We start from the raw sequence: 11926 nt of genomic DNA, 5'->3' as shown, positions 1-11926 counted from the left end.
CTAGCTTTTCTTAGTTGGAATAACTCTTTTTTTGTAATAAAATGTCAACATTTAAGTATGTTGCTAATGTCGATCTCTAAGAACTTTACTCTTCAATACCAATTATTTATAAGTTGCACCACAAAGGTATTTTTACCCTCATGACACATTATTTTAAAATTAATATCGAAATATTGGCAACTGAAGTTTTATTATTTTACTGATTAAAATGTATTTTTATCATTATTATTTCATCAAAACGTAAGAGCAATTTATTATATTTTCATGGTAATGATCTACTACACGTAATAAAATGATGGAGTCAACATGCTCATCCGAAACCAGTAGAGAGAATTTTGCTGCAAAATATGAACGGCGCAATCATATGACAAGAACACTCGTACCAAACGTAAACTAACTTTTTGAATCATGAACTAAATAAGAGAATACTGACCAAATCAAATTTGAGGTTTAAATGCTTGTTCATTGATCATGTGAATGGTTTCAAATTTAAATCTTTAATTCATTGTCCAAGGAATTATGAGACTCCTGTATCGTCGTCTTACAAATTTTAAGTAAGTATTGCTGACCTGTACATTTATATATTCTGTGTAAAAATAGTCCTCCAGCAATATTCTGATTTAGGATACAATGGCATTTGTAGTTAATACTGCAAGAATAATAAGAATAATGAAATATTTATCATCATATTGAGTTTTGGGAAGAACCATTAGTTTCTGGTATTCTTTTTGAAATACTGGAAAAAAAATAATTTACTTTTTGTCTTTAACTTTATGATGGAGTTTTCATCTTTGGGAATTTTTGTCATTCGGATTTTATAATGACATCCATTTCCTAGTAATTATTTATTTATGTTGAATATTCTTAATGTAACATATCTGAATATATCTCGCTCATTATATAATCATATCATTTGTAATAATCATCAGAATTCATTAATTCTGGAAGATTATTAAAGTTGGCAACCTAGCTCTGAACATGTTTTATATAAACTTAAACCAATCAGATATTTTGTTGATTTAATTTCTTCTGCTTCAATTTTGCTTTTTTAAATTCTATTTGATTATAATTAAAACTACAAATATCGGCAGCTTTGGTATAATTTAAATTTCAGGAGTATTATAATATAGACACCATATACATATTTATGAATTCATTATAAACTGACAGGTTTATATAGTTATGAAATATGCCATAAATCGCAAAGACTTAGTATTCCAACTTAATTTATTATAATTTGTGTCTAAATAATTACGTGAATTCCATGTTCTGCAATCCTATCTAAAATTTTTTGTTTTTGGATCTTGTGTTATAGTAATAGTGACGGACAGGATTTCACTAATTTACCTGATTGTTTTGATTCATTGTATACCATACCAGTCACATCCCAATTATTTTTGGACTGAAAAAAAATCAAAAATAAAGTTTTTTACTTTATGATAGACTATTATTAATAGTAAACTTTAATTTAATAAACAAAACTGAAAGTTAAATTGGATTTGAAAATCAAGATAATGGATATAAATCTATTTCAAAATAAATTATGAGAAGTTATAAATTTGAATCAAAAAAAAAAGACGAATAGTAAAAACTCTTTTTATTTCATCTTTGAAAAATTGAAATTGCTTAGTAGAAAGTTTATAAAAGTATGATTGATTTTTTATTTTACTTATTATTTTTTTAGTAGAAACATTATACGCACTTGGAGATAAGGTTTAATATTCTTCAAGCTTCGCGAAAAATTTTAGAAAGGATAACTCTAGCTATTTAACCAAAGATATTCATTGAATGTTGTACCTTGATTTTATCAGTTGCAATGAATTATATTATAAGTAGAATTACCATAAAACAATTTGATTGTTGTTATAAATGTGTAGTAAGAAAAGAAAGACGAATTTTGATGTTTTATTTAACTCTGCAACAGAAGAAATTTCGGTCAATATAACTTAGGACATCGTTATCAACTGAAATAGAATAAGATTAAAAAAACCTTTCAATGACCGAAATTTGCGCAACAAAAGTGGCGGATGGTGCAAAAAAAAAATCAGAAAAAGCTTTGAAATCTATACAATTTGTAAATTTTAAAATAACTGGTATTTTTTATATAATTAATGAGAAATAGGAAATGTACTTGAGTTCAAGTGCGGGTTAAAAAACTTACCAAAAGGCTTAAGTGCTAGATGTAAATTTCTCAATTTGCACGAAACACTTTTCTTCCGAATCCGATTTCTTTATTATTACTGAAATATTTATAAACGCAATATTTATCAATCCAATCAATACTTTTATTGTATTTATTTCGATACTATTCATGAAGTTTAATGACAATATTGACAAAAAAAAAGTTAATTCCGAGTTTTATTTATAAACAAGAATTATTATCAAAGATCGCTGTACTGTAAAATTTACTTTTTTTCAATGTAATAAATTAGTAAATGTGCGATCTTTTTAAATTTGACTTTACCAAGAACAATATTAATATAGTAAGTTTTCAGCAGAATATTTCATTATTATATGGTTTTGCACATAACTAAATCAAAGATGAACAATTGCATATTATTGGCAAATTTTTCAGAATCAAAATTTGTTCGCTTCCAATCTGGTTACTAAAAACAATCATATAAATAATAAAAAAATCGCAAATAGTGTTTACGTGATATCCTTGAAAACATATTTAACTAAATTATAGATTGATTTATTTTATGTAAAAAGAAAAGATTTGTGTATACTCTATAATCAGTGTTGAGTAAAAACTTATAAATACACGGTAAATAATAAATAATAAAATACTATTGTTCAATAATACATACATATGATAATTTCATTGATTTAAACTGAACGCAATGAACGTTCAATCTTCCCAATCTCATTCAAATTCTCAATTTTTGATGTTTTAACTTTATTTTCCATTTCAATGCTGCCAACAGTATTGATGATATCGCCATCAGTATCATACGTTGTTGATTTTATTAGCTTTTTGAATTTGTTATTAAAGTCGTTGAGGTCATTAAAAGTTACTTCAAGATTGTGAGCCATCATAGGAAACTTTTGCAACGAAGTTTTCATATTTAGAGGGATTTTATGCCACCAATGAGTGATCTCATAACGTAATACCTGAGTAATAGTAATGCAAAATCCATGCATCCCATCTTTAACAAACCACTCGCCAGAATGTACTCCAGGAGCATAAGTACTATCTTTTTTATCAAGATTTTTGTTACGTTCATATAACCAATACTCTCCTTTATCAATAGGACCTTTGTAGTTAAATTCCCATTCGCGTGAAAAATATTTAGTATTATTATTCTTTTTATATCCACCTGTAATATCCGTTCTTGATATTCCAATGTTTCCATTAATATTCATTTCACTACCTACTAAAAATTCAACATTTTGATTCAATTGTGTTGGCTGTGAACATCTTTCTAAGTCAAACAAGTCACCTCCATCATTAGGTAATGGGGAAACTTGAACTTTAATAGATTGAAGTATATAACCAAAACCTATCTTATTAAGTGATGGACATTTATTATTTAGCAATTCTCCAATTCCGCAAGCATTCACATCAATATTATATTTTAGAGTATCTTCATAATTTGCCCAAAGCTTAACACCAATTCTAAAATCTTGACGAGGCTTTGGATCAACTTCTGCTATTACTCTAGATGAAATTCGGATACTCCTATTAATATCATTCCCATTACTACCACCACCACCATCACCTCCACCACCATTATTATTATTACTACCGTCACCACTATTATTATTACTACCGTCACCACTTTTACTATTATTACTATTATTACTATTGCTGCTATTATTATTGTTACCATTATTATTGTTACTATTATGATCATTATTACTACCACTGCCACTACTATTACCATAATTATTTTTATTACGATTTTCCTCTTCTAAATTTTCTTCATTATAGTAACTAGTCAAACTATTATCATCAAATTCTTTACTGTTATTTAAATTCTGGTTATTGTCCTCATTTAAAGGCGTTACTATTTTATATATAATATTAAACTGATTTTCAAATATAGTTTCAAGACATTCCAAAACTGTAATATCAAGTGGTTTAGCAACCTAACAGGCAATGCATGGTCTGGTAGAATTTTTTTGGAAGTCAATTCCTATGGTATACACGGGTTGCAATTCTAATATATGATCAATATCATCTTTTCGATTAATAAGTAATTTTTGCAACTTTTCTACTTCAATATATGAAGTATCAGAAATTCCGGGAGAAATGGTTGCTTTTACTGTAATAAATATTGAATCAATTTCACAGTTTGTATTGATGATAGGTTCATTAAATTGAATATTATTAAAAGGATTATCATTAGTAATATCATTAATTATAGTTTCTTTATTTTCTGCATTTATATTTTGTAATAATTCCTCATTTTTAACAAAAAATTTGTTATGTTGTCCAGCTAATTTTTTATACCATTTCTGTGCTTCAATTTCATCCTTTTCAATTCCCCATCCATATTGATAAAAATTACCTAAATTATATTGTGCAATCTTATTACCATTTATTGCTGATTTTTGATACCAAAAAAAAGATTTTTCTAAATCTTTTTGTATATTTATACCATTTTTATAAAGAAATCCTAAATAATTTTGTGCATCACTATTATCTTGTTTAGCTGATTTTTCATACCATATAAATGCCTTAATTTCATCCTTTTCAATTCCCCATCCATTTTGATAATACAAACCTAAATTATATTGTGCAAACTTATTACCATTTTCTGCTGATTTTAGATACCAATAAAATGATTTTTCTGAATCTTTCTTTATTTCATAAAAATACCCTAATATATATTGCATTTTATCATTTTCTTGTTTAACTAATTTTTCATCAATATTCCGTCCATTTAAATAATATGAAATTAGATTATAGTGTGCAAGTTTATTTCCATTTTCTGCTGATCTTTGATACCAATAAAAAGCTTTTTCTAAATCTTTTTGTACTCCTAAATCATTTTCATAAAAATATCCTAAATAATTTTGTGCGTCACTATCATCTTGTTTAGCTGATTTTTCATACCGTTTAAATGTCTCAATTTCATTTTCATTTTTTTCGATTTCTTGAGCAAAATTATCTTCATTTTCTGTTACTTTTTTATCTTTTAATTTGTTATTAAAGGATGTAAATTTATCCCGAAAAACTTGATACTTTCCGGTTTCTTCATTCAATTGTCTCTCTAGTTTCTCGGTTTGTTGCCGAAATTTATTAATATCTTTAGTTATTAATTGGTCATTGAGAGCGGTAAAATTTTCTATAGAATCTTGATGTTTTATTGTTTCTTCGTCTAACTCACTTTTTTCTTCGTTTAACTCACTTTTTTCTTCGTTTAACTCACTTTTTTCTTCGTTTAACTCACTTTTTTCTTCGTTTAACTCACTTTTTTTTTTTTTTTTTTTTTTTTTTTTTTTTTTTTTTTTTTTTTTTTTCTTTTTTCTTCGTTTAACTCACTTTTTTCTTCGTTTAACTCACTTTTTTCTTCGTTTAACTCACTTTTTTCTTCGTTTAACTTACTACTTTTTCCCACGTCTAACTTGTCTTGGGAAACTTGATACTTTCTGGTTTCTTCATTCAGTTTTCTCTCTAGTTTCTCAGTTTGTTGCTGGAGTTTATTAATAATATCATCTTTATCTTCCAACTGGTGGTTATCGAAGGCAGCAATTTTATCTAGAGAATCATATTTTGTGGTTCTTTTATCTAACTTACTTTGTTCATGAATCGAATCCTCCCTTTTTTTGAAAAAAATATACATATATATACTTAATATAATTTAATTATATGAAAAATTAAAACAAGAATAATAACAAATACCTGGTATATGGATCAAAGATTGCACACTTATATGATAAATTTGTTTTATCATTACCAATTTTCTTAATTTTAATTTGCCCATTTCTTTGTTTCAAAAAAACACAATCAGTTTGTTCTGCAGAATATATGCTAACAAATTTTGGTGATTCACTATTAAAATTACTATATCCTTTTTTTCTAAGCGTAATTAAATCACAAATACCATTGTTATGATAATTTGTAATTATAAGTGTATAAAATGTAAATTTAGGCAAATTTAAAAGTAGACGTCGTTCCTCTAAACAATAAGCGAATGTGCATGCCTTAATTTTATTCATCTCTTCTTGAACATAATAATAATATCCGATAATAAGAGATTCATTTTTAGGATATTCGTTTAATACAGGAGTTCCTAAACAAATTGGGACTTTTGAATTATATTCAATTAGATTATCTGTATCTGGTGCATTAAAATCATTTTTCTGGACCTTGAATCGAGTATTAAAATCAAAATTTAAATCTCTATAATATCCGATTACCATCCACCTAATTTTTAATTTACATTCACGCTTTTTAAAGATGTTAAACGAGCTTTGTACACGATGAATTATAAGACTCGGTGGTTTTCCATTTGATGGACAAAGGATTTGACAAGTAAAAAAGTCATTCTTTGATTTCATTATATCCGTAACGGTTGCAAAAATTTTACAATCTGTATCTTTGTCTTTAATAATATTTTTGACGTGAGATGGTATATTCAAATTATATTGTATTGGCTTTCTAACTTCTTCCAAAACACAATTATGATTTTCAGTAGTTAAATAATGAATCTTCATTCCAACAGACTTAATGATTCGTTTACGCAAATTTTCAGGTAAAAGCTGAAAAATAATAATCGGATCGCGAAATTCTATACAATCCCAATTTTCATAACTCTTATTTAATGAACTAACCCAATTTCCTATATCTAAATTTTCAATATTATCAGGTTGCTCGCCTCCAATTACTTTTGTATATCTACGACTATAATTATTTGAATTTTCTTCTGAATTAGTAGAACCTTTACCTAATTCTCCTTTCAGATCTCCTATATTTATATTTCTACTAAATTCGTTAACTGATTTCGTAAAATCATCATAATGAACTCTTCCACCTAAAATAACGTCGGTTGGAATAAATTGACCGAAATCTTTAAGAATTTGCTTAAATTGTTCGGCAGGATCTTCAGAACTTATGGCATTTTCAATTACTTTAATAAATTCCGGTGTTGGTTCTAAATGCTCATATTTCAATTTCAATGATGCTTTACCATACTTTATAAAACGATAATAGTAATTAGTTTCAACGCAAGATTCTTTACTTTTTGACGTTCCGAATGACACCCCTATTCCCAACTTCACGAAATACCGTATATTAATATCAGTATTAAAAAATAAATTTTTATCCATCATCAAATCTTCACTTGACTCAGATGTGAATATTCCTGTTTCGCATTCTTTATTACCAATTTCCAATATACAATTTTTCATTTCAAACGCTCTCTTATCTGCTCTCTTAATTCCATCAGAAGTCATGGTACGTCCGTAATCTAATTTATGTAATTTGTTCAGAATCTTCCAATTAAATCTTGAACATGTCATCAAATTTAAAATGAAAGTATCTTCACTTTCTTCACTTTGATGCACGATTTTATCTAAAAGAATATCCTCTTCATCCTCAAACTCTATTTCTGCAAATTTACTATTACCATTTTCAATAAACTTTCTTGCAAATGATAATGTAGAATCGATCATTTCTCTTTTTTCGAGTTGTAGTCGCACTTTTGATAAGTCATCCAAAAGATTAAAATGAACAATATTACATGGTTGCGACGCTTTTTGGTCTATACGTACCACCACAACATTACTAACCTTTTTAGAAAAATAACTAAAATAACTTCTAAAGGCAAAAGCCATGACTGACAATAATATATTTTTTTTTTAAAAAAAAAAACCAAGTAAATAAATAAATTCGGACACAAAATTTATAATTGTTACGCTGTAGCATACTAAAATGAACACCCCCTGAAAAAAATGCCCTCCAGCCCGAATTATGCTAATTTTGACCAGAATTATGTCGGTATAATATCAAGAAAGACCGGAACAACAAGTTCTGCGGTGATACAACATTTATTTATTGTTCCTTTCACGCCAAAAATAGATTTCATATATTTCTACATCATTACTGATGCACTAGAACAATGTGTTAAGAATTTAATAAAGTGGAAGAGATAGGCGGTGGGTTAGTTGGCAATGTGCATAGGACGAATTGAAAACAAATTGGAAATTGCTTAGTGTTGAAGCGAAGTTCGTGTCTGAAGAAGAAACGTGAATCAAATTTCGCCTGTACTAAAAAAATATTCTATTTTAGATAATACTATATAACGAAGTTAACTTTAACGATATGTTGATAAAAGTTTACGGAATAACTAAAAAACGATTCAGGTAGATATTTTTTTTTTATGTTTGAAGTTACTACGGAACGCGGCTTAGTTGAAGACCGTGTATTATATAATAGTCAATCTTATAGCATACTTGACGTGTTCCTGGGGTGTTGTGCAGACATTTTTTAAAATTATTAAAAAATGACTTTAAAATTTTTAGATAAAGAATATTTATTGATAAGCAGGAAACACACTTCGTAATTATTTGGAAGCGAATCTGGAAGATAAATACGGAAATTGTACACAAAGATTTCATTCAAATTTGTTCATCAAAATTCGATCAAACTATGCGGACTTTGGGTTAGGTAGACTAGGAATGCTGGCCAAATTTCATTGAATAAATTTAATACAATTCTTTGTATCGATCCAGAAATATTTGGTATTATAGGAAAAAATTTGGAAGGAATAAATTCATCAGGAAAGGATAAGCGATTGGAAAAGTTAAAGAAAAGCGATGTATACAGTATTAGAGCGTTACTTTGGTAATTGTTTATCGGGTCAAAACTTTTTGCCGGTATAAGGATTTGATTCATTTTTGGCCGAGAGAATTGCGCAAGGATTAACTGAAGTAATAGAAGGAGCACTTGATGGATATTCTGATCTTTATTCAAGTAAGTAATGACTACGTTTTTGATTCATTGGTAATGGTGATACCAATTTATATAGATGTACTACCCACAAAAAGTATCAACAGACGCGGCAATGAATAAAATAATATTTTTTACTTATTTATTTAGAGTGTTGGATACTCAAGAGATTGTTAATACTTTACTGGTATCACGACAAATAATTCAAAATCTTAAGCTAAATCACGGGAATGGTATAACCAGTAAGCGAGCGTACTTTTGGAGATGGTATATTGATTGTAAGTTTATATATAAGTGTATACTTTTTAAATGATTGGATCTCACAACAAAATTTATTAAGTTTTAATTCTAATAATAATGGGATTTAAATTAACGAAGCTTTAGAACCATCAGATATATGCATCAATTTTCCTGATGCTGAAATTACTTATACCGCTGATTTGTCAAAATCATTTCTGAACTGATGGAGGAACATTATGTAAAACAAATGGTCGTTTATTCATAGAAGAGTTTTAATTGGTGGTAGAACATTTATTGATGATTTAAACCAACCACTTCAACGCAAGCCGATATGTTTAAATCTTCTAACTGTGGCATATGATTCAGCCAAATTAATCGTTTATTCTATTAAGCGATAAACTTATTGATATCCGACTGAAGTGTATGTTAATTTCTATCTGTTGAACAACGCTGATCAAATTCACCAATCGACAATTGTTCAGCATTCTACCTGTGTTTTGTACGAAGAAACTACCTGCTTATGATATGGGTAATGATATTATTGAGAAAATTCATAAGTTCCCCTTCCCTCTTCTATATTTGCTTGATAAGGAGGCTTGTGCTATAATGGGTCAAATTGAAAAAGGTAAAAGTGCATCATGTTTATCCATCACTTCTGTTGCAAGATCAATGATATTTACTATCGTGCAGATATCTTTTGCGTTAAATTATTAACTATTGATATATGGAAATGTTTCAGGATGAAATACATGAAGATCGCGAATCAATAATAGAATTTGTACGGCCAATCCAACAAAAAGAAGCTGTTGTTCGAAGAATAACTGTGTGGAATTAACTGAAGGAGTCGCAATAGGTTTGTTGAAGTGATGTGTAAAGAGTGTTTTATATCTATGCTAAAAATTTCTTTACCATTTCGAAATTTGGTAATCAAATTAAAAATTATTTATTTAAATAAATGAAATTTTATTATTATATTTTTATTTTTTTTTGTTTTAAAACAATTTTTTTTTAAAAAAAAAATAATAAAATTTGTTTTTATACTATTTATCCTTTAAATTTATTCTATCATATACATTAAATTCATCACTTAAATTCATCACTTACGAATATTTTTAATATTTTTAACTCGCGATACGATTTACCTCTGACCAATTATGATTGATAGCCCAAATAGCGCTCTAAAGCTATAAGTAGTATCGCTTTTCTTATTCTATCAAATTTTTCTATTTGCCTTCAAGTGCATCCAGCGACTTTTCATTATACTGATTACTGATCCACGAGTTATCAAGATTAAAGAATTGTATCGAATTTAAAAAAGTTCGACGATATGTTTATACTTTAACCCAGAATCTGATAAATGATAATCTTACGGAATTCTGTTGTATAGGTATACTGTTTGATGTAAATCATTTCTCTTTCATGCAAATATTTGATAATTGAAGAGCTAATTCGTATCTATCCAGCTAACAATTGTGTGTACTGTAATATTTCCAAACTTTTTTTTAAAAATAATTTACCTGAATTATCTTAGTTATCCCGAACAATTTTATCATCAGATTATTATAGTCAATTTCCCGATGTAATTTTGTCTATAATGAATGTTATGTCAAATTATTCTTAATTTCGAATAAAATACAAATACTCTTAGTTACTTACCTCGTGTAGAATTTCTTTAGTAATAGCATCATCTTTTAAATTAAATAATTTCGACGCTACACATTTTTCGTTTCGCCCAATGCGCTTTATCACAAGCTTCACCCTCACATTTTTCTACCAATTCTGAAGTATTCAAATTAACTAGTTTAATTCAGAAAACTTGTCGAATCTTTTGATTATCTTTTAAAATTTTTAAAATTAATATTTAAATAAAAAGCAAAACAAACGTTAATCACAAAATAATAAAATATTTCATACTTGTATATTAATAATGTAATCAGCTGGTGTATCAAAATTGAAGTTTAACTTTTCCATTTAACATTAGTAATAATGTTAATACTACTTCATCATGAATATTATCGTAAGATTCAAATGGTTGTCGTCCAGATGACATTTCCCATAGGAGCACACCAACACTACACACATCTGATTTCTCATTTTCTATATAATTATTATTGTCGTTTATTGCTCTTAAAACGTCGCGAATCAATATAAAATACAATTCAAAAACACGTCCTTGACAGGATTTGATGAAAGACCAAAGACTGTTAATATGGCATTATTTTGATGGACCAATATATTATTAGAATGCTAGAAATATTAATTAAAGGTTAATATACTGAACTAATTAAAAAAAAATCAAAATAAATAAAATACTTTACGAGATTATTATGAGTAATATCTTTTTTGATGTATACATGAGACAGCATCAGCAATTTGAATTGCAAATTGTGGCTTAATATTAAAATCTAATTTGATATTTTCGTGAAAATTAATTCTATGCATTAATTTTATCTACAAAAAAATAAATATATATTTAGCTAACTATTAATAAGTGGTAATAATTAAAATGTAATAAAACAGCGTTCTGTGGGATAACAATAAATACCTCATTAACGACTTCATAATATTATCAAAGATTTTAATGCAACAACGGTATTTAAACATTTCCAGTTAGCTCGATAAACATTACCAAATCCTCCAACACCAAATATATTCTCGAAGCCAATTATTATTGGAATTGTGAAAATTTTTTAATTTATATCGATTAAACGCAATTGTGTGACAAATCATCTGACCTGAAATCGTTGATTGGCTGGCTCAAACTCAAGCCAAACCGTGAGGACGCTC

The 11926-nt window shown here is 27.6% G+C and overlaps 3 protein-coding genes across 3 annotated transcripts; 1 reads left to right on the top strand and 2 right to left on the bottom strand.

Moving 5' to 3' along the window:
* Positions 1-2829: 2829 nt before the first annotated feature.
* On the bottom strand, positions 2830-7785 carry OCT59_006980 (uncharacterized protein; the record flags this gene model as incomplete). The annotated part of the gene is made up of 4 exons (XM_066140274.1): positions 2830-4010; positions 4098-5405; positions 5492-5769; positions 5852-7785. 4 exons carry the CDS (start codon positions 7783-7785, stop codon positions 2830-2832), a joined length of 4701 nt encoding a protein of 1566 aa, XP_065998431.1.
* Positions 7786-8330: 545 nt separating this feature from the next.
* OCT59_006979 (uncharacterized protein) lies at positions 8331-9363 on the top strand (the record flags this gene model as incomplete). The annotated part of the gene is made up of 2 exons (XM_066140199.1): positions 8331-8421; positions 9278-9363. 2 exons carry the CDS (start codon positions 8331-8333, stop codon positions 9361-9363), a joined length of 177 nt encoding a protein of 58 aa, XP_065998430.1.
* Positions 9364-10705: 1342 nt separating this feature from the next.
* OCT59_006978 (uncharacterized protein) lies at positions 10706-11505 on the bottom strand (the record flags this gene model as incomplete). The annotated part of the gene is made up of 4 exons (XM_066140123.1): positions 10706-10728; positions 10796-10809; positions 10956-10975; positions 11458-11505. The coding sequence occupies 4 exons, from the start codon at positions 11503-11505 to the stop codon at positions 10706-10708; spliced, it is 105 nt and encodes a 34-aa protein (XP_065998429.1).
* Positions 11506-11926: the final 421 nt, after the last annotated feature.

This window comes from Rhizophagus irregularis, chromosome 15 (genome assembly GCF_026210795.1).
Source record: "Rhizophagus irregularis chromosome 15, complete sequence".
In the NCBI taxonomy this organism is placed as follows: Eukaryota; Fungi; Glomeromycota; class Glomeromycetes; order Glomerales; family Glomeraceae; genus Rhizophagus; species Rhizophagus irregularis.
The sequence above is the reverse complement of the archived record's forward strand: the minus strand, read 5'-3'. Positions and strand labels throughout refer to the sequence as shown.